At 43.4% G+C, this 24,052-nt stretch overlaps 1 protein-coding gene across 3 annotated transcripts in view; it reads right to left on the reverse strand.

Moving 5' to 3' along the window:
- The window catches only part of PIEZO2 (piezo type mechanosensitive ion channel component 2), a 255,348-nt gene that overhangs the window by 78,069 nt on the left and 153,227 nt on the right, over window positions 1-24,052 (reverse strand). For all 3 annotated transcript variants that reach the window (XM_068993743.1, XM_068993741.1, XM_068993740.1), the window contains exons 6-9: window positions 21,401-21,611; window positions 19,848-20,061; window positions 3,155-3,317; window positions 507-626 (exon numbers count right to left, since the gene is read on the reverse strand). In XM_068993743.1, the coding sequence (XP_068849844.1) occupies window positions 507-626; window positions 3,155-3,317; window positions 19,848-20,061; window positions 21,401-21,611 (708 nt within the window). The remainder of the gene's footprint in view (window positions 1-506; window positions 627-3,154; window positions 3,318-19,847; window positions 20,062-21,400; window positions 21,612-24,052) is intronic.

Below are 24,052 nucleotides of genomic sequence, written 5' to 3' on the forward strand. Positions count from 1 at the left end.
CAGCCGTGCTCTCGGCCCCGGCGCCCACACTGTGACCCTGACACAGGGAGGTGCTCCTTCTTCATGTCCACGCAGATTGGCTGGTGTCCCCTGAGTGGCTGTGTGAGCGGTCGTGGTCACCACGGCGGCCAACCCAACACAGAATCACTCTCCACAGCGCATCCCAGCTCCTAGGCTGTCACTGCCCAGGGCCAGGGATCGCTTTGTTTTTTTTGTTTTTTTTTGCTTTAAAGGCAAAATTATCTTTAAAAATTAAGACCACTCTCTCTTTCTGGGATTGAGAGGCTTCAAGGGGAAGCACTGAACTGTAAAAAGGTTGGATCTGACAGAGCCTGGGATTTCCTTTCCAAGCACTGGGCTCCCATGTCTGATCTTAACCTTCACCATCAAACAGCCCCTGTAAACTGAGCAACCTGGGTTTGCACGTGGACTCACATGGCCTGTATTCAGCAATATGATAAAAAGCAGAAAATAAACGAGAGACAACCCCTGTCCTGGCGGCTTACTTTTCTCTCGTCGGTGGGGTAGTGGGTCGCGTACCACAGGCTCCGCCTCCTCTCGGCCGTGATGGGCGCGGGGCTGCAGGCCAGGGCTCTGTCCTCCTCCTTGGTCTTCTCTTCCTGCACCTGAGACACAGAATAACCCACAGGACAGCCCTGCTTCCGGAGCAGGTCCCTCAGCAGCCCGGGAGCCCAGACAGGGCTGCTTGTCTCTGCCCCCGCGTGCTGATCTCCTAAAGTAATGTACACCCTACACGGGCTTTCATCCAGACACTTCACAAATGGCCAAAAGCCCACCCTGTAAACGCGGAGACAGCAGACTTGCTTGTGAATTACAGGAACAGGTGCCCATGCTTCCTTACGAGCCTCCATGTATGTTCTGACCGGCAGGAGGAGGGCCGTGCAAAGTCCACAGAGGCCACAACTGCACATGGAACCTGCCAGGGGACTCTTATGAAAGAGACATTCACTAAAGGCAGAACCATCTAGAGCTTACATGCAACATTAAGCAAAAACACAGCTACTGCTTAACACTGCTACTTGCCTAATTGAACCTTGGCCTAAATCAGACAGTCGGTCCAGGAGAGATGGATAGAGAGAGGAAGGATCAGTACGCCCTTGGTGGTTGAGGATGGTTTCCAACAAAGATGCCCCATGAAAGGGCGCTTACACGCACTGATTTGTGGGCAGAGGGAGAGCGCTCAGTGTTGCTGCCAATTCCCGGGGTCTGGCATCCACACAGAGCACCAGACCCCAGGGAGCCCGAGTCTTACATTCAGCTCCAGACACTTGCTCCTCTCTTTCTCAAACTTACATCACAGACTTTTATTGCAGAACTCATGTTTTTCATGAATCCTACCAGGGCACCTGGAACCATGATATTAATACAACCAGGCACCTGCCCTCCATCACCGCCTTGGTGAGGAAGTCCTGAGTGCCAGCCCCCTTTAAAACACTGACCCCCCGCCAAGGGTTGACCTGGTATGAATGAGACCCTGCTCTACACACACCCGCAGATGCTGTAGGGTAGGACCTCCTGTGGACTGTGTGGCCCGGCATGTGGCCTGTCCTTCCCACTCTCTGCCTTCCCTGGCTCCTGGACAGCCTGGGGCCAAGGAGGCTGAGAGTCTCCAGGGCCTGAGAGGCTGGAACAGCCCAGCAGCTCCTGCCTGAGGCACCAAGGGAAAGCCAGGGGCACCTGGGACTCTTACGAACCTGAAGGCATTAAGGTCATTTCCATTATTGCCTAAGACGTTGTTCAGAGCAGTTCTCACATTTTTACTTCTTTCACACAGTTTTATGTGTGCGTCTACATGTACCCATACCTGTGTGTTTGTGCAGGAAGGAAACGCAGCAACACTGTAAGGGGTTTACTGGCGCCCTCATATCTTAGAAGAGACTCGGAGGAAAAGGTAACCAAGGTGACTGGGATTCTCTGTGAGCCTAGAATCATCCTGTCACCACTGCTGTCTCGGGGTCCAGGGAAAGTGAGACCTGAGACCCCTGTAAACAGGATGCCTGTACTGTGGGCCAGACTGAGGGTCCCTACACACAGGGAGGTAGGCAGACCCCCAGCAAACAAGGACGCCTGTGCCGTCAACTGCTCACATATTTGGGGGCTGCCTTTCTTCTTGTAAAATGTTCATCCCCTCACCTCCTCTGGGCCGATGTTCTACCTGTGGCCCCAGGCTAGGGTCTGAAATGCTGGCTGGTCCTCAGTACACACTGGTAGCCTGGCTTCTGACCGGGTGGATGGAGCTGGAGGGGAGCAAGTGCCAGCCTGGGATCTCACCTTTGCCCCCATCCCAGCATCCCCTACCCCGCTCGGCACGTGGCCATGAGGTTTTGCATAGCAGCCCCGTCTATGCCACCTGTCTCCCTCACAGCTGAACTTCTTATAGTCATTTCGGGAGAACGAAAGGGACTGAAGTTGCTGTCACTGAAAAGGAAAAGAAAGGGACCACAAGCTGTCCTCCCTAATGGTGCCCCAACATACCATATTCTACGAATAACCCCACAGGGAACAGCCCAGTCCTCAGCCCTGTCCTTTGACCCTGGGGGTTACTGCACCACCAAGAGTGGGGACACCTCCATCATATCATCAGAGGTCAGAGGTCTAAGCTTTAGGAAACTCCAGTCGCCATGACAACAGTCTGGGTGGTCAGCCTCCATCATATCATCAGAGGTCAGAGGTCTAAGCTTTAGGAAACTCCAGTCGCCATGACAACAGTCTGCGTGGTCAGAGACCCTTGCATTGGCAGCAAACATGGGCTTGAATCTGATTTCTACTGTTCATCAAGTGCGTGATTTACCTCTCTACCCCTGGTCTCCTCATCTCTAAGATGGGTACAGCACCTGTACGTAAACAGCCCAGCACCTGGCCTGGCAACTAGTGAGTGCTCAATGAAAACGAGGCTTCACTGCCCTCACCACCAGCCCTCTGAGCAGCCTGGGGCATGCTAACACAGGGAAGCTGGTCTTTGATCTGATAGAATCTGTACTTGCTTAGGGCTCTGTGTGGAAACAAAACACTCTGATAAGAACACTATAGTTATTTCAGCATATACTATAGTCAGCAGTTGATAGGAACGAACCCTTTCCCCGGAGTCTCCTGCTACTTTGCAGACAAGACCATGAAAACTTCTGGTCCTTACAACGGGCTCCTGCAGCCAGATTCGGATCAGAGTGGCCAGCGTGTAGTACATCACCAGCAGGATGATGGGGTTGGCGTGGTGGTACCAGGACAGGTCGGGGTTGGCAATGATCTTCCATGTGCTGGAACAGTCCGTCTGAATGACTGATTTGATACCAAACAACCTGTTTAAAAACAAAAGAGAAATAAAAAGATGCAACAAAGATCTGGCTCTGATCCACAGAATACAACCAGCTTGTCTGACACATTCATGAGCTGTGCTGTGCTTAGTTGCTCAGTTGTGTCTGACTCTTTGTGACCCCATGGACTGTAACCCACCAGGCTTCTCTGTCTATGGGATTTTCCATGCAAGAATACTGGAGCAGGTTGCCATGCCCTTATCCAGGGGATCATCCCAATCCAGCGATTGAACCCGGGTCTCCAGCATTGCAGCATTACTGTCTGAGTCACCAGGGATGCCCTATATATAATATATGCATCTTTAAATCATACATTTTTATGTTTGTGTATGTATAAAATTCATACCAACATTACCCAGATGGCCTTTCCTCTGGTTCAAAAATCTAGTTAATACCAAATCTTTGTACACTTATTAGAAATTTATGTCTCAATTGTCAATAAGTGTTTTCTTAATGTAGATTTCTACTATATAATCAGATAAAATTATATAATGGGAAATTGTGTAAATGTGATTCATTAAGTTCATTTTATATGAATTTTTTTCTCAGAAATGACTCTACTAAGTGAATGACTCACTTTACATGTCAAGTGAGTCTCCCTGGAAAGCTTCAATCATTTGTAGCTTTTACATGTTAACTTCCTGTGACTTTGATGTCCCATTTTTTGCTGCTTTAAGGTTTTCCAAGACTATGAATTCTCCACTTGTAAAACCTCTGAGATATTGCAGTTATTATCATGAGGCCAGGGTGATATTAGTGACCATCCCCACCCCCACTCTTATCAGATTCCTACTTCTCTTCCTCCTCCTTGGCAGGGAGCACAGCTGTCTCTCCACTCTCCATGGAGCACTTGCTTTGTGATTTTTCTCCCCTTCCAAAGCACTCCCAACATTTGACAGCACATGGTGGTTATGACTTGGCTGGGTGTTTGTTTCTCCCTGTACATGTTGGCAGATTTATAAAACCTCCACCTGTTTTCAGGTTCACTCCAGATCACATCTGCTGGTCTCTGGTAATACAGAAACCCAGCCATTTGCAGGAAATACATAATACTGAAAATAACCCCCCACTTTAAAACATTAACTTGTGGTAAAATACAGATAACATACCAGGGGTTGGGAAGGTCCCCTGGAGAAAGGAACAGCTACCCACTCTAGTATTCTGGCCTGGAGAATTCCATGGATTGTATAGTCCATGGGTTGCAAAGAGTCGGACACAACTGAGTGACTTTCTCCTTGCAATCTCCTATATGGATCTCACACATAACACAGAATCTATGATCTTACATTTTTAAGTGTACAGTATAGGGGTATTAACTGCATTCACACTATTGTACAACCAATCTCTAAACTTGTCATCTTGCAAAACTAAAACCCTGTCCCCATTAAACACTAAAACCCCACCCCATCTTCCCCCTCCGCTCTTGGTCACCACCATCCTGCCTTCTGTCTCCATCAAGATGATTATGCTACGCACCTGGTAGACTCTAAGTGGACTCACACAGTATCTGTTCCTTAGTGACTGTTTATTTCGCTCAGCATAATGTTCTCAAGGTTCATTCACTGGTGCAGCAGGTGTCAGAATTTCTTTCCTTTTGAAGGCTGAATAATATACCATTGTATGGATGGATCACATTTTCTTTATCCATTTCTCCAAGGATGGAGACTTACACCTTTTGGCTGTTATAAGTTGCCATGAACACAGGTGTACAAATACCTTTTGAAGATCCCACTTTTGATATTTTTGGCCATATACCCAGAAGTAGAATCGTTGGAGCATATGGTAGGTCTCTCTTTAATTGTTTGAGGAACCACTGTACTGTGGTTACAGTGGCTACAATCAGTTTATGTTCCCACCAACAATGCACAGGGCTCCAATTTATGTACATCCCTGCCATGTTTTAAGTTTTTTGATGGAGCCATCCTTGCAAGCGTGACCTTAGACACCACACTTTTAATTTAGCCTTTTCTTTCAAGAGCTCAGAGATCTTTACGATCCGAGCCCTTCATACTGACACCTGGAGGCATATTCTCCAATCAAATACTCCCTCACTAACCAGTTGACACAATATCTTCACAAAACTTCACCGAGAGATAGTCAAGAGACGAATCTTATTTCAGAAGCTTTTTATTTGTAACTCCGAGTTTTTACCAAGAATCACTTTCTTTAGTCTGTAAAACACCCTTTAATATTAAAAAATATATATCCGTGTGTCATGAAGATCTTCTGGTGCCAAACACCCTCAGTTTCACCTGAGAACATCTTTATTTGACCTTTATTATACCAATGGCACCCCACTCCAGTACTCCTGCCTAGAAAATCCCATGGACGGAGGAGCCTGGTGGGCTGCAGTCCATGGGGTCGCCAAGAATCGGACACGACTGAGCGACTTCACTTTCATTTTTCACTTTCATGTATTGGAGAAGGAAATGGCAACCCACTCCAGTGTTCTTGCCTGGAGAATCCCAGGGACGGGAGAGCCTGGTGGGCTGCTGTCTATGGGATCGCACAGAGTTGGACACGACTTAGTGACTGAAGTGACTTAGCAGCAGCATACCTTTAGGTATATCATATATACCTTTAGATATAAAATCATACCTTGATTTTTTTTTTCCAGGATAATGTGAAGGATGTTGTCCTCTTGCATTTAGACTGGTGTAATTTCTGGTGAGAAGTCTGTGATTCCCTTTCACAAGATGTACTTTCTATTGTGATGCTGTTACTATGTTTCTCTATCATTGTTATTCACAATTTAATTGTACTGTGGCTTGGTGTGTCCAGCATCCTGCATTATGGGGTCACAGGGTGGGGCAGGTGTAGGGGGGACGACCCTTCAGAAAGGGGGGCCACCAGCAGACAGGGACAGAACCTCCTCCTTCTCCAAAACCCCATGGTGCAGTCAGCACAAGTAAAGGCCAAAAATCTAACTGCCGGCAGGTGGGAAACAGAATTAGTTTTACACATGAATAAAAGCAAGGACACGCTGTCAAGAAGGCAAGGCAGGTCAGATGTCCACAGAAAATGAGGTTTGTGCTTCCACTCCCCTGAAGGCATTTCCCCAAAGTTCGACAAATGTCTTTGCTGGAAGGAGACTGAATCTAGCTCTCAGGGGTCCTCCCAGCAAGATGCTCCCCTGTCCTTACAGCAGCCCATCTGGGTGAGGACAGACCACTTTTACACACGTGTTCTTGCTGCTCTGGCTTCCAACCACCCTCCCCTCTGTATTGCATCATATGAAAAACACAGCCAATGTTTAACGTCTTTTTTCATTAGTTTCCTACTTATGCTTTAAACACATTTCCATGCCAAACCCATAGACGTTTTTGAGAAACTGGAGTTTGACAGTTTCCGCACAACATTGTTTTCTTAAGCTTGGAAAAACTGCATGGAGTCCCCTGGGCTCTGTATCATGCCTTTGAAGTCCTTTTTGGCACACGTGTGTCTTAACGGTCTGCCAGGTTGTTGTAATTGGGCTTAAGCCTACATGCACGGAACCCTGACTTATAATAAAAGCAGTCTGTCCACGGGACAATTTTGCACAGGTAGAAGGTGTGTTGTCTTCAGAAGGGAGACAGCTAATGAACACACTGAGGCCATGTGGAAATTCATTGCCATTTCACCATTAAAGGCCCACTACCCTACTTGAGATGATGCCACATCTCAAGAACATTTATATGCAGTGTATGTTCTAGATTTATGGCCTATTTTCTGTGTCTAAACACATTTTCACCTCTGAGAGCAGTGTAGAAATGAGTCAGAACCAGGACTCCCAGGACCAGTTGGTCATCCCATACAGCTTCTTATGACAAGACCAAGTTCGGTCCCTAAAACATGCAGCCTTCCGTGTTGGGAGCACAGGATGAGAAATATCAAATGTGGGCATTTCTATTACCCACAAACATAATTTTCCCCAAGTAGCTATAATGTAAGCATGGATTTGAATACCTCATTTTAAAGCCCTACATAGTTAATAACCAATGAACTTACAAAGGCAGAAAGAAGGAGACGCAAGCCAACTCTGCAGTTCCTCTGATAAATCAGGCACTATGTTGAATGTCTGAGGTCAGCTCTGCTGGGAATCTGCTATTGGCTCCATTACACATGTAGATTGAGGCACAAATGAATACAAAGGTTTGTATGTGGTAGGGCTTATGTATCCAGGTCTGCTGGCTTCAAATCACACCACTCCATTTCTCAGGTGCAGTAAGTGGTGAAATAGGAAAACCCCAAGGGTATCAGGAAACCCTCAGGAAAGGGCATTAGTCATAGGAAGATTCCACTACAGGACACATTTAGTAAATTTGTCCTTTCAAGTGCTGAGTCCTGAGTCTATTGAGCATTATAGTTATTGTCAAAGATGTGCAAACAAATAAGATACTATCCTTGTCATCACAGAGAATTCATGATGGTGGGAAACTACTCAAATATGGCGGAATGATTTTAGGAGATGTGCTCTGAGCTGTTCATCCTTTGGAAGGTGGTCATCAAGTTTTCCTTCCATAGAACTGCTTTGCCTGGATGGTTGGTGCAGAGCGGTGATTTGCGCCACCCCTTTGACTTCCCTGGTGGCTCAGATGGTAAAGCATCTGTCTACAATGCGGGAGACCCAGGCTCAATCCCTGGGTCGGGAAGATCTGCTGGACAAGGAAATGGCAATCCACTCCAGTACTATTGCCTGGAAAATCCCATGGACAGAGGAGCCTGGTAGGCTACAGTCAATGGGGTCCCAAAGAGTCGGACACGACTGAGCGACTTCACTTCACTTTCTGAGCATGAGAGCAGCAGGCATTACCTCGGAAGGGCACAGGGGCGCCTCACTGACCCCATGGGAGGGATCTCACTCCCCTCTGGAGTAGCCAGTTGCTGGCTCTTACATTTTAATTTATCTGAAGGGCACGAAAGAGAAACCTGCAAACTAGTGACCAAGGAGTTTCATTGAGTGTCAGAAAGGTCAGAGATACAGAAGGAAAAAGGTTGGATAATTCATCTATGGGGGCATGCTCAAACAGGGGAAAGCAAGAAATCTTCTGTAGGAAAAGTTGTAGCTTAAGAACCTCCAGGAAGAAGCAAACATCTAGAAAAGGAAACAGTTGGCGGAAGTCTAGCTAAAGCCCAGATCTTCTTCTGTAAAGTCCACATAAAATGCTTCTATGTGTTCTAGGATAAAGCCCTAAGTTTCTCAGGTTTACATCATAGGAAACGGCTTTCCATGAAGTGTCCTTGTAATGTGATGCAACAAAAAGTATAAGCTTTTCCCATTCTTGGGAATTTTCTATTTTAGGAAAACATGAATATATTTTAATGGACATGTATCATGGAAATATGGTAACGTTAATCAGTTTCAAACTCAATCATGGAATGGATGTTAAAGCTGGGTTTTTTGTTTGTTTCTTTTTCTTTTTTTTTAATTCAGGGAATCAGTTATCAGGAAGGTGAGTGCAATTTTCCATCAATATTAATATATAAAGTAAGAATAATAAGAACTTCAGATTTATTGTCAGACACAATACAAGTGAGAAGACAGTGAGGGAACATCTTTAACGTAGCAAAATAAAAGCTATTACCCTAGAATTCTATACCCAGCAAAATTATCTATCACCAGAAGGTACACTACAAAAAATGTGAAAAATTATTTTATGCAGAAGAAAAATAATCATGGAAATGTGGACATGTGGACTGAATAGGGAAAAAAGACAGTACAAATTCTCTGAATAAATTAAGTAATTATTCTCTGCAATAAATTAAATAACATCATTACTGATTCTACAAATATTCAAAAGAAAACAAACTCAAAATTATTAGCAACTTTATGCTAATAAATTTGACATCTTACATGCAAAGGAAAATTCCTTGAAAGACACAAATTACTAAAACTCATTCAAGAAGAAATAACCTGAGAATCTTATATTTATTAGAGAAATTGAATCTGTGCTTAAATATCTTCCCATGAAGAAAATTTCAGACTCGCATGGTTTCATAAGTGAATTCTTCTCAAGGAAAAATTTAAAAATAATGATAAAAAATTCAACACCAACTCTTCTGTCATACAAATTCAATCCCAGCAGGCTTTGCTATAGACATCGACAAACTGATTTAAAATTCATATGGAAAATTAAAGGGCTTAGAATAGCTTAAACAACTTCAAATTAAAAGAAAAAAAGAAGAGAAAAAAGAAAGTCTGACACTGCTTAAATTCAAGACATTATCAAGCTATAAGTAATCAAGACAGTGACATAAAGATGAAAAGACAAATTGTATAGAATAGTCTATATATAAAATCAACCATATAATCATGGTCATGATTTTCAACAGATGCAAAAGAAAACACAGTCATTTCAATAAATGATTCTGGACTACTTAACACCAAAGGCAAAACAAACTCTGAGAAGAACATATAGAGGAAATGTTTGTGAATTTGGGCTTGGCAAATAATCCTTAACTACCACACCAAAAGCATGATTCACAAAAGAACAACTATGAAGTATATTTCATCAAAATTAAAAACTCTGCTCCTGCAAAGACACTAGTAAAAGGATGATAACCCATAGACTGAGGAAATATTTCCAGAAACATATACCTGATAAATGATTCGTGTCCTAAACAACTGTCAGAACTCAACTGAAAGAAAACAAAGTTAACATGATTTTTAAAAATGGGTAAAAAGTGAAAGATTTATACGATCGGAAGAGAGTGTGATGAAGAGAAAGCAGCATGGAGGTACAGTCCACAACACTGCAAAGAGTTGGACGTGACTGAAGCGACTGAACATGCACATGCGTGTAAAATAGACAGCTAGTGAGAAGTTCCTATAAAACACAAGGAGTCTGGCCTAGCACTCTGTGAGGACCTAGAGGGGTGGAATGTGGGGAGGAGAGGGAGGCTCAAGAGGAAGGTATGTATGTGTAATCTTGGCTGATTCTCATTGTCGTTTGGCAGAAGTCAACACAACATTGTAAAGCAATTTCCCCTCAATGAAAAATAAATTTTAAAAAACAAATAAGAACGGGTAAAATATTTTAACAGACACTTCATTAGAAAGATACATGAATGTAAAATCAGCTCATGAAAAAGATCCTCAGCCTCATTAGTCACTAGGGAAATGCATTAAATTAAAACCACAATGAACTGCCTCTACACAACAATCAGAATGCCCAAATTTAAAAAGATTGACTCTACTAAGACAGAACGAAAAAAAGAAATGAACTCTCACACTGCAAAATGAGACCTGCCTCCTGTCCCCACCCAGGATAATCATAATATTAATTATAACAATAATAATAGCAACAGTAATGTTTAAAAGTACATACTACATGATTTTGTTTATAGAAAGTCCTAGAAAATGTACTCTAATCAAGTCAGGGAGAGCCATCAGAGTTTATCTGGGGATGGGATGAAGGAAGATGAAGACAGGAGAGAGATTACAAAGGGGATGATGGAGCTCTTGAGACAGATGGGTATATTCATTCCCTTAATTATGGTGATGGTTTCATGGGTATGATTATGTCAAAACTGATCAAACTGTAAGCTTTAAATTATGCAGTTTATTTCATATCAATTATACATCAAGAAAGCTGTAAGAAAAGCAATTATACTATTTCCACCAAAAATGAATAACTAGCAACTTTATGAAAACAATTGTTAAGTTTTCTCAGGAAAAAAAGCTTCTTTAGAGAAACTCTGAAGAGAAAAATCAAAGCCTCTCAGCTCCCATTTCCAGAGCTAACCTCTTACTTCTGGGTCAGTTTGTTTAGAACTAAAATGAACACACTGCTATATTTAAAATGGATAACCAACAAAGACCACTGTACAGACATGAACTCTGCTCGATGTTATGTGGCAGCCTGGCCTGGAGGGGGCTGGGAGAATAAAGGATACATGTATATGTGTGGCTGATTCCCTTAGCTGTTCACCTGAAACTACCACAACATTGTTAATCAGCTGCACTCATACAAAATAAAGAGTTTAAAGTTTGGAAAAAGAAAAAAATGCAGACAACAGCAGCCACAGTTACTGCATAAGTAACATTCTGAACTTCAGAAAGCCAAGCAGTTATGAGGCAACATCCTTCTGTATATTTGTCCTCAAAATACTTTGCAAGTTAGCCAAATTGGCTTATCTACAGTCTAAAAAATTAATGAGGTGTTACTGCATTGAATTAAAGTCCAATGCATGAATGAGAATCTTAGCTCTAATAAACAAGATGGTCACACTTTCCAACAAAACGTTTGATAGCAAAATAATTGTTTTGTTCCAAAATGCCCTTTCTTAAAAGATCCCTTTAATTTTTTATCAGCTGTTATTTTAACTTGAAGGATTAGTCCATCTTCCCACCACAAGAACTTTTACCATCATTAATTTGCTATTAATTTTTAAAGTTGAAAGCACTTAAATGTACCATCCAGGCATAGTTTGTAATATGTTCATTAATACTAATCATTTGGAGCAAATGTAGAAAAAAAATGACTGCCAACTCTGCCTAATCTCTATTCCTCTTCATATTTTGAAAGATTAAATGTAGAACGAGTCATCTTTTCACCTGGCAAGCTTCACTGGACTACATTTTATCCTTGAGAGCAGGGACAGCACTTGGGCAGAAAGGTCCTGACTTGCGGTGACCCGTGCAGGTGAGTTGCTCTGTGCAAGCTCCAGAGCTTGACTGCCCTCCAGGTCAGCAAGGAAACCAGGCCACAGGAGAGGGTGGGTCCTTCCTGGACACTGGAAGAAGACCCTTCCTGAGAGGCATGCTCAAGAACAAAGGCGAGACACAGCTGGTCGAGGGTGCACTTCCAGAAGCCCAGGCTGGGAGGTTTCAGGTTCAGGTTGGACAGACGTCCAGTGTGGAGGCTCGTTCATCTGCTCAGGGGCAGTGGCTGCTTTAAACACGATGCCAGGCGTCACTTGGGTGGCAGGGTGACACCCCACCCAGGGACCCCTCTTTCCCAGGGGTCTTGGATCAACACCACACCCACTCACGGCCCCAGGTGACCACCAGGTTGTGGAGATTCCCCGAATGGACTCGAGGGTCAAGTATTTACATTCTATTGATTTTCCATTTATCTGTGGAAAGTCAATTTGTTTCTCTTGGTTCCCAGTTTTCGCCTTTTAGATGAACACAGATAAAGTGGGTCTGAGTTCAGTCACTTAATCCAAAAAGAAACAAGAGTTTGGTTGCTGTTATATCACTTACCAACCTGGCAAATTAAATCATTTTCATTGACTCCCTGGTGGGGACACCCTTAACAAAATGGGGAAGTGTTAACCACAGGTTCATTTACATTCCTCAGCATGAAAATGACCTGCTTGACATTAATTTTCCCCACACTGGACCGCTTTCAGATGAAGTTCTCACCAACCTGAAGTTCTCACCAACCTGCCTCCATTATGAACAATTTCGTCTTTCTGTGCTGTTTCCATTAGCTAGGCTAAGACGGCTCTGATGAGGAGGCAGCACCATGGCTGTCCCAGGTAAGGCTGCAAACGCACTAGAACAGGCCACATTAGAAAAGCACCTGCAAAGCCAACGGCACCAGACACAACACAAGAGTGACTGCATTGCATCACTTTCTAGGAGCCCATTGGCTTCTCCAAACTAGAAGAAAAAGACACAGCATCAGGACCATTATGACTCCTGACACATTCAGTTCAGTTTAGTCGCTCAGTTGTGTCCGACTCTGCAACCCCATGAATTGCAGCACGCCAGGCCTCCCTGTCCATTATCAACTCCTGGAGTTCACTCAAACTCATGTCCATTGAGTCGGTGTTGCCATCCAGCCATCTCATCCTCTGTTGTCCTCTTCTCCTCCTGCCCCCAATCCCTCCCAGCATCAGAGTCTTTTCCAATGAATCAACTCTTCTCATGAGGTGGCCAAAGTACTGGAGCTTCAGCTTTAGCATCATTCCTTCCAAAGAACATCCAGGGCTGATCTCCTTTAGGATGGACTGGTTGGATCTCCTTGCAGTCCAACGGACTCTCAAGAGTCTTCTCCAACACCACAGTTCAAAAGCATCAATTCTTTGGCGCTCAGCCTTCTTCACAGTCCAACTCTCATATCCATACATGACCACCGGAAAAACCATAGCCTCGACTAGATGGACCTTTGTTGGCAAGGTAATATCTCTGCTTTTCAATATGCTATCTAGGTTGGTCATAACTTTCCTTCCAAAGAGTAAGCATCTCTTTATTTCATGGCTGCAGTCACCATCTGCAGTGATCGTGGAGCCCCAAAAAATAAAGTCTGACACTGTTTTCACTGTTTCCACTGTTTCTCCATCTATTTCCCATGAAGTGATGGGACAAAATGCTATGATCTTAAGTTTTCTGAATGTTGAGCTTTAAGCCAACTTTTTCACTCTCCTCTTTTACTTTCATCAAGAGGCTTTTTAGTTCCTCTTCACTTTCTGCCATAAGGGTGGTGTCATCTGCATACCTGAGGTTATTGATATTTCTTCCGCCAATCTTGATTCCAGCTTGTGCTTCTTCCAGCCATTACTGACATTTTAATGACTAGTGTAAGAATAGGATAAATATAATAAACAATACTATACTTTTCATGGTTTTTTTTTTTTTCCATTTTTCTTATTTGTTACAGAATGGTTAAATATTGCTGAAGTTTGAGGCTTTGGCTTTTCTTTCTTATACTGTTTTAACACTGGAATAAACATGTTTTTCCTTCACTAAACAAAGTGCACTTTCTTATTGTGATTTGTTAAAACAGGACATGGAAAGGGACATGGGACAAGTTGTTGTGTATTTATTTAATAGAGAATGCTGCCTCCAAAGGGAATGGCCTGAATCTCTCCCAATCCTTCCCACAATTCTTGTTCATTTTCAAACTGCAGGATCTAAGGTGAAAAAAAAAAAAAGCAGCAAAACAACAAAATGAATTTGAGCAAAGACGTCCAACCCTTGCAGTATAGAGAAAGTGACTGTGACTGTCGCAGAGAAAACGCAGAGGTTGGAATGACAGCCAGTCAGAGATGATGAGACGTGACTTTGAGGGCCAGTCAGCCCCATTAGAGTGCTCACTGTGCACAAATGTTCATGACACTCAGAAGAAGAAAACCTACAGGTTCCATCACTCTCAGTCATGACTACGAAAACAGTAGACGCTGACTCCCCAGCCAAGCCCTCCACCTGGCCCATGTTGGAATGTTTGCTGCGATTGTCCAGATAATTTTGGTGAGAAAACAAGGACCGCCCCCCACCACCCCCACTTTGCCCAGGACTGTTTTTACATGAGTTCACCTCAGAATTACTTGCAGTGTCATCTTTGCAAGGGAACAGTCAACAGTGAGCTGACACTATTAAAACTGGCTTTTTGTAAAGTCACCAGCGAGGAGATGTTTGTTTACAGCATTCAACACATTTCAGCTCACATTCAAGGACACCACAGAGCAAGTCAGGCCCACCTGCCTCGGTCCTGTCCCCCACAGTGCACTTCCCACACTTTCCGTGCAGAAAACCCACAGGACACAAGCTGGCTGGGACTGGTGGCTTTATCATAGAGAGGAACCCAGGTGAGGACTCTGAACCCTGACCCTTGCCTCCTGGCCTTCAAAGTGTAAGGTGTTTGCTGTCTACAGAAATTCCCGAGGAAACACAGAACCTTTGGAAAGTCCCATACTTGGGATTAGCTAAGCCAAATTTTGTTTAGTCTGCCATTTTCCTTAGGGAGACCTGCCAGAATATGCTGGAACTGGGCTCTATTCCATTCAACAAACTGTGCTGAGTGGTATGTTATCTGTCTTTTGTAAGTTATGTGGATTAGCTTTAAAGCTTTATTGTGCTGGATCAACTTCACAAGAGGGGGCACTGAATTTTTTATGGTTTATAAGCATGTGAACCATATACTCCAGTGTCTCATATCCTACTCACACTCTGCCTTAACCTTCCCATGTGTTATTTGCACCAGTCACATCCTACTGTTTGTGACCCTATGGACTGTAGCCTGCCAGGCTCCTCTGTCCATGGGATTCTCCAGGCAAGAATACTGGAATGGCTAGCCATTTCCTTCTCCAAGGGATCTTCCCAATCTAGGGATTGAACCCTACTCTCCCACATTGCAGGCAGATTCTTTACCTTCAGAGCCACCACGGAAGCCCAACCTTCCCATAGGTAAGCTCATAACTATCAGAAAAGAGCCCTGAACTTTGTTTCGGAGAATTTGGACAGTTCTGTGCACGAACAAGTGGGAATCACTAACTCTTCCCCAGGCAGCCCTCCTCCCTGCCCCTTGTCTATGTCCTCCCAGTCTCCCATCTGCCTTGTCCACTTCTGGTCCCTACCCACCTGCTCCACAGGCTTTCTTGGCTAGAACCTTTGAGGAGCTCCACCCAGTTGCGAGTGGAGTTGGAAGGAATCATATGATCTCTTGGGACTCTTGGGTTGAAAGAAGACATCGCCCTAGAGAAACACAAGCCCGCAGAGGTGTGCTCCACACAGGAGCCGGATTTCAGGTCACAACAGCTGCGTGAAGACCTACAGAGTAACATCGCATGCTCCCAGGACCAGGGAAACCTCCATGCCCTCCTGCAGAGCAGAGCACTAGCCAGCCCGGCAGAGGCTCCCACACAGCTGAGGGACCCTGGGGCTGGTTCTGCTCATTATGAGTTTTTCCTAAATTCATAAGTAACATGGATGCTCAAGAGAGCAAAAATGAAGAATCTAAATCTCCCGGGTCAGAAATCAAGGACTGACTACATTACAGCACAGCTACACAGCCAAATGCAATCAAAAGCTTTGCAGTCCGTGAAAAGTCGCACTTTAGAGGAACATTTCATGACATGAAGAGATGCAGAAGGTGCACAGAGCAAGTTACAGAGCATCCTGTGCACCATACTGTGCAACAGTCAAGCATCACGATTCAAAGTCTGTTTGTAAAAAGCACATTTATGCACAGGAAAAGCACGGGGGAATACAGACCAAAAATGAACAGTATTTCTGGGAGTTAGGATTATTTTTTTAAGTGTTTTTCCTGATTCTTTTTCACACTTTCCCAAACAATCACCAACAAGCATCCTAATGATAAACAAATCAATTCAATATTTCTAAAAGTATTCTAAATATATTCTAAAAATAAAGCTAACCTTCACCAGAAAGCATATTTGAAAGCTTACAAGAAGACAAAAACGATTTGGATTGTTTTGAGGACGGCCACGTCCGAAGCTAGATACATGGACTGGGGTCTCTGTGGTTATGAAATTTGTGACAAATGCCCACGCAGGATGACTTTTTCTTCCTGCTTATTTGCAGTTTGTTTTCTGCCAGCTCAGTTGGTGGATAGCAATGCGTTGAAATTATGCCTTAAGAAAAAGCTATCATTTAAAATACGCAAATTTCCAAGCTTTCAAAGGCTAAAATGCAATGTCCTACTTTCACCAAGTTGATGGAGGAAGAAACTACAATAAGGCAGCTTACATGCAAACGTATGTGTATACACACATCTATATGTGTATATATGAATGTATATATATTGCATTGTTTAGCACAAACTATCTATACTCTGATAAACCACCCAACTTCTAATGACTCTATAAGAGTATAGCGATGAAGCTTTTAAACTTTTTAAAGGTATTATCTTCAAAGTGTCTATAATAACTTACAACCATAATTTTAAGTTTGAGGCAATCACAATAAAAGATAAAGATGGTAAGTTATTACACTATTAAGACTGCTATTACTACCCACACACTTGGTTGGCAAGTCTGGTTTACCACCTGTTATAACTCATGAGCTAATAATGGTTTTTACATTTTTAAGTGGTTGGGAAAAATCAAAATAGTACTTCATGAAATGTGAAAATATTTTGAAATCCAAAGTTTAGTGTCCACAAAGTTTTGCTAGAACCTAGCCAAAACCTGAAAATCTCGTACAGGGCTGCTTTTGCACTAAAATGGCTTCTTGAAAAAATTGTCACAGAGACTATAGGCCTGCGAAATCTAAAATATTTACTAAATGATCCTTTACAGAAGAGGTGTTTTCAAGGTGGTTCAGAATAGTCTTTGTATTTCCTATTATTGGTCTCTAGATGGCAGAAAAGAGCCTTAAATTGGGGTATGTGGAGTGACCACAGCCCCATAGAAGGTATACAACTTAACATTTCCAATTAAATCATCCCTTAAAAGTCCAACAGTGCAAAACTTTTTGCTCTATGTGTTCAATAAAACCAAAAATTAAACTTCTAGTAGAACTGAAATATTCATTTAGTCTGGAACTAACGATCTAGCAACAGTAAAATCATTTTTCTCTATATGTTCAGTAAAGCAAAAATTATATATCTAGAAGAAACGAAAAGACTCACTTAGCCCAGAACTAATGTCTGCACTGAAATTTTGTATCTATCCACTTCTGCTTAAAATAAATATTAAGCAAATCCGCATCATTAAAGAGACTTCTCAGTGCCCCGCAGCTTTATTGAGGTACAACTGACGTGTGAAATTGTAGTATATTTAAAGTGGACAGCATGATGATTTGATATAAGCATAGACTGTAAAATGATGCATAGCACCTCAATCAAGTTAATAATCACTTTACATAGCTACTGTTTTTTTTTTGTGTGTGTGTGTGTGTGTGTGTGTGGTATGAAGGTTTAAGGTCTATTCTCAGCACATGTCAGTACAATGTTATTACAATGCATTGCTACTACTACCGTGCCCCGTATATAGATCCTCAGAGTTGCTAATCTCATACCTGAAAATATGTACCTTTTTCCACCTCTGTCTATACTCCCCACCCTCTAGCGCTTGGCAACTGTCACTCCCCTCTCTGTTTCTTTAGGTTTGACTTTCTGTTTAGATTCCACATAAGGGGTGAGGTCATACAGTATTCATCTTTCTCTGACTTATTTCACTCAGCGCAACACCCTCCAGGTTCAGCCAGGTTGTTGCAAATAGCAGGACTTCCTTCTTTTTCACGGCCAAGTAACATTGCCTGTGTGCTCTGCTTAGTCGGTCAGTCGTGTCCAACTTTTTGTGACCCCATGGACTGTAGCCCACCAGGCTCCTCTGTCCGTATGATTTCCCAGGCAAAAATGCTGGAGTGGGTTGCCATTTCCTTCCCCAGAACATTCCTTATATATGTATACTATTCTTTCTTTTGTCATTCGTCCATCAGCAAACACCTAGGTGTTTCCATGTCTTGGCTCCTCTGTTTTTCATGTCCGTGTATCCTAAAGAATTCACCCCGTATCTTCTAAAATAATGACATTTTCCCAGATAACCACATACAACCATGTACCTAAGAACTAACGGGAAGTCTGTACTATCAGCTAATAACCAGTGAATATTGAAATTTCCCCATTTAATCTCAAAAGGATTTGTCCTTAAACCGAGATGTGATCCAGAGTTGGGCTTCTCATCTGTCTGCAGGCTTCCTTGCTTCTCCTTTGAAGTAGAACGGTCTCTGCCCACACCTACCACACACACTTCTTTTTCAGAATGCTGGTTTTTGAAGAGACCAGGTCACTTCCCTTACATTCTACAGTCTGGATTTAATGACTGTTTCCCTGTCGAGTCAATTAAACCACATTCCTGCCCCTTATATTTTCTGGAAATTGGAGGTAAGGTCTAAAGCCTTAACAATTCAATGCCTCATTCCCCATACTGCATCCAGACTAGAAGTCTGAAAGGTCAAGGGACCCCATTCTGGAAAAGTTTGGATCAGCTGGTCAAGGTGCTGACGACCCTAGAAGGGGATTTTCCATTTGCAATTAGCAAATGATCAGCAAGCTTATACTCTGTCCTTCTTGCAAACAATCTTCATCCCAGGAGCCTCTTTAAGTCATGGTTTCAATTTGTGAATAGATTTAAGTATCTCATGAAGAATTGGTAAATGGTAGTTTTCTAATTCTAGCACTCCTTTTCCTTCATTAGCTAGTGACATCATGTCAGGAGGATTTTTCCCTCATTAACTGAGAACAGCCTAGAATTCCTTCCAAAAAATTAAAATAAATGCTGAGTTCTTTACCTTGAATTCTCATTTTCATATCAGACTTTGGGATAATAGTCAGCTTCAACCGAAGCACATAAAATCTCTCTCTCTCTCACCTTTCTCTCTCTCTCTCGCACACACACACACACACACACCGTGGACTCATGCGTTTTTACTTTTACATTTTTGTGGCCACTCAGTTCTTTTTGATCCTCAATTTGTCCTCTGTTTGCTCTCAAGAGCTCCCTCCCACGGATGCTCTGACATGTCCTTCTTATTCTTTGCTATAAACCATTCTCCCTGGTCTCCTTCCTCAACCGAGACCATGTGTCTGCTCTTTGCTGCAGACAGCAGCTTTCCTCCGCTTCACCCCAGCAGCACCCTCACATGAAGCAACACCTCTTCCCTCCAGACTGTGTGGCTGATACAGTCAAGGCAGAGACCGTGTCCCCATCCCCACCAAAGCCTGGCTGACCCATCAGTGGGCATCAGAAGAAACTTAGCAGATGCTCAGGGCCCGGTAGGGTCCTCCCAAGGGCTCGAGGATTATCTTACGGAATCGTCAAATGTCCAGCAATGCCTCTTACCTGGCGTAGTAGTCGTTGGGGGGAACGGCTTCCTGGAAGAACTGGAACTGGTACAGATAGAGTCCAATCAGGTGTCCCGCAGTGAAGATGGCCAGCAGGACGCAGAGACAGCTGAACAGCAAGGGGTCGAAGGTCCGGCACCAGGACCACCAGGTACACAGGCCCAGGAACACGAAGAAGTACACGGATGAGGTCAGAGAGGGCAGCATCATCCCTGAGGGGGTTGGGGGGGCACGTGTGAGAAACGTGGAGAGGAGGAAACCCCGCACAGCTCAGCCTCCGTCACTGTCGGGGATGATGAGGAACGCCTCCTACACTTGTAGTGAAATTCATCACACTCTCTTGATGATATCAGAATTAGTGCTGTTTGTATTGTGAAAAAAAGTCACATGTAAAGTGAAATTTGTAAACATGGGGAAATATCAGATGATGAAGAAATCATCTGTGGTACTTGAGCCCCAATTACAAACATTCACTTCTCTAACCAGTAGAATTTAGCATGCTTACTTGCCCGTTCCCATCTCTCTATTTCTCCCCCAGTTTTTCAGGAATACTGTATGTCCATTCTAACTGTCCTCGATAAATTTTTTAAATAATGATTTACGTTTGCTTGTCTGTTGACAAGGGTTCACGATAATACTGCATTCAGTTCAGTTCAGTCGCTCAGTCATGTTCGACTCTTTGCGACCCCATGAATCGCAGCACGCCAGGCCTCTCTGTCCATCACCAACTCGTGGCAGATAAAACCTCACTAAATCTTTGTCCTGCCCAACAAAATGTGATTTGCTCTATCACTAAAAGTGGAAATGTCAAATGAAATCATTCCTTCATAGGCATTTAAAAACTTGGCAGGGAGCATTTTGAAACAACTTCTTATTAAAGTCCTGAGTTACATTTCCTGAGAAATACTCTTCACTTTTCTATCTTTTAACTCTCCTATGGAAAAACAGTTGTTTCATCTTATGAAATTTCACAGAAGCAGGATGGAATAAAGTTCGCAGCAGCTCTGGGGCAATGGGGATTGGGCAAAGATGGAGATGAAGTTTTTATGGAAGGAGCAGCCTGCAGCCAACAGGGAGAGGAAGTGGGCGTGTGTGCTGTGAGATTACCATCTAACCCGGGAAGAAAAACACTCTATCCTGAAGGGTTAAATTAAGAGACCTAATGACTCAGTGTAAACAGACAAGCTCCCGAAAGCCCATGTGTAGCTCTGGATGGGGACAGAAAAGGGTCCCTTGTCACAGATCACCACCCATAGGCTCTGAGGGAGGTGAACAGTGGTCCTGTTGGTCACGTAGAAAACAATGCCACCTGACTGCTAAGGGAAAAGACTGCTTTACAGAGGTTAAGAGAAACCATCTGATACATAAAACTTACAGCTAAACGGGAAAAGCTACGTGTGTGCGTGTGTGTGCGTGCATGTGTGGCTTGTACACCTGGCCAGTTTCACAAAAGCGACAGTTATGATTCTGTTGCCGCGGAATAGAACGGTTTCCTTCTTTCATCATTGGCCAGCTCACTCCCTGTCCGCCCCAAGACTCGGAGGTTCTCACCTGATGAACCCAGTAAAATGGTCACAACAACCTTCCCCGCTGTAGTTATCATGTTGCCAATAAACTCCTTCAGCTTGGAGGCCACGGAGGCCAGCCTGCGGAAGAGTTTTAATTTCGTGCTTTCCTCCAAATCGCCTTCAGCACCGTCTCCTTCATCTAAGTCCTCTTCATAAATCAGGGCCTCTTCGGAGTCTATTTTTTCTCCTCCAGCCTAAATAAATGGAAAACAGAAGACACTGCAGTCTCTGCCTATCCACCCAGAATATTATACGGTTTGTAATTTACCGGTAGGTCAGTGAGGTGAATTTCAGAAATGAGGAAAAAATGCAGACTACCACTCAACCACGTAAGCACCCTCAGGTCTCTAGTGGTCCCTGTGTGAAGCCCAAAGAACTTTGATCTTTCTTCAAGGCATAAACAGGAAGCATCGCTAATCATAGGGTCCCCAACGGCAGGTCATCTTACCTACACAAGCTCATTTTATTTTACACACAGAAGCCAAAACTGTTTGAAACACCTATTCATAACTTAGCTTTCAGCAATCTGGGTTTGGTTCCCCAAATTTACTTAGTGTGCCACTAAGGTGATGGGAAGTTTGATGAATGGGCTTAAACGGAAAGGATGGGCCAGATCAGCGCTGAGGAAATCCCTTTTCTTTCTGGAGTTTATCTTTGTTCACTATTTTAGTATTTCCTGCCCGTGGGAGGACGAGTGGTCCCAGCTACTTGGCTAAATAAACAGTCGCTTCCTATCTCATCCTTTTAGAGAATTGTGCATGGGTCCAGTCCCAGGCCACGTAGGACCTCAGGACCATCACTAGAGATCAGAAGGAAACACTCGCACAGCACATACACACTTCCATGGATTATTTTAAACTGTGTATACCATGAGCTTTTTTGTTCATTTTTAAAGAATACCTAAGAATTTTTTTGGATAATTACAATCTTTCCCTGGAAGGGTTAAGATTTTTTTTAAGGAATTATAAATATAAACCATTCCCTTAAGACAAAAGGTGCCTGTCTCAGATGCAGGACAGGCTTCATCTTGAAAAGACAGCAGCTTCTGCAGAGTCAGACAACTCGGAGGCCCAGATCAGACATCAAGTCCAAGCAGCACCCATTTGCTTCATTTTCCCATTTTAAAGTTTCTTTCTTTTTAAAAATTTTTATTGAATGAAAGATCCTTTAAACTCTATGGTGCGTTACAGTTTCAAAGATTTCACACATATGATTTCATCTAAGTTCCATAATAAGTCTTTTTTCCCCTGCTGCTGCTAAGTCGCTTCAGTCATGTCCGACTCTGTGCAACCCCATAGATGGCAGCCCACCAGGCTCCCCCGTCCCTGGGATTCTCCAGGCAAGAACACTGGAGTGGGGTGCCATCGCCTTCTCTACCCCACTACTGACTACTAGTTTGTTCTCTACATGAGCATGTCTGCTTCTTTTTTGTTGTATTTTTTATAGTTCACATGTAAGTGATATCAAATAGTACTTTTATTTCTCTGACTTATTTCATGGAGCATAATGCCTTTAAGTTCATCCATGTTGCTGCAAAGGTATTATGTCATTTTGTGGCTGAGCAATATTCCATTGTGTGTGTGTATATGTATATATCAATCACATCTTCTTTATCCATTCTTCTGTAGATGAACGTTTAGGTTGCTTCTGTGTCTTGGTTGTTGCAAATAGTGCTGCTGTGAACACTGGGGTACCTATTTCTTTTCTAATTAGGGTCTTTTTTTCAGATATATATATTTATATATACATATATATATTTCTTGATATGCTTAATTCAGAATTACATAATATTCACTGCTGGTGTCTGAGCTTCCATCTCACTGGAGGAAGATGGGCATAGGAGGCTGGTGCACAGCTCAGTAAGTGCTTAGTGACCTGAGGGCTCAGATCTGCTGTTTGCCTAGGTGGGTACAGGCCACTTGGGATTTACATTGGCTGTTAATGAAGCCAAGGCTACAGGATGCACTCCCACCCCTGTGCACGTATACACACAAAGACACACGCAAACAAAGACACACATGCACACCATACACACACACACACACACACACACACACACACGGATGTAATTCCAGGCTATTCAAGTCCATGTACCCAAATTGGGTTTTGCATTATACTGTATTTCATCACAGCACATTTGTACTTTTTCCAGAAGGAAGAAGAATGTCTCAGGCTTATGCAGGAAGATTTTTCAATCTGCTCAGAGCCCAGTATGCCTCAGTGTCACCAATAAGAGACAGAAGAGCACATATACTAGTAAGAGACACAAACAAGTCAGCAACTAGATATCTCACAGCGACACTTGCTATTCCAAGAATTAAAACAGAGTGATGTGATTGAGGGACTCAGGGCAGCTATTTTAGATTCTGAGTTCAGGGAGAGCCTCTCTGAGGAGGTGACATTTCAGCTGAGCTCTGAATGTCACAGAGCAACCAGCCATGGGGAAACTCTAGCCAGAGCCTTCCAGACAGCAGGAAGGGCTGGCCGAGCCTCCATAGCGCATCCCCAGACCCACTTCCTCTTCCACCTGCTCTTCCTCCTCACTGTCAGCCGACACCCCTGCATCCCACGTCGTAGAGACTTGGGGGCTGAGCTCCAGTCAGTGCAACACCAGCAGCCCCACCTGTGCACAGGT

The sequence above is a fragment of the Capricornis sumatraensis genome, chromosome 21 (assembly GCF_032405125.1).
Source record: "Capricornis sumatraensis isolate serow.1 chromosome 21, serow.2, whole genome shotgun sequence".
Lineage (NCBI taxonomy): Eukaryota > Metazoa > Chordata > Mammalia > Artiodactyla > Bovidae > Capricornis > Capricornis sumatraensis.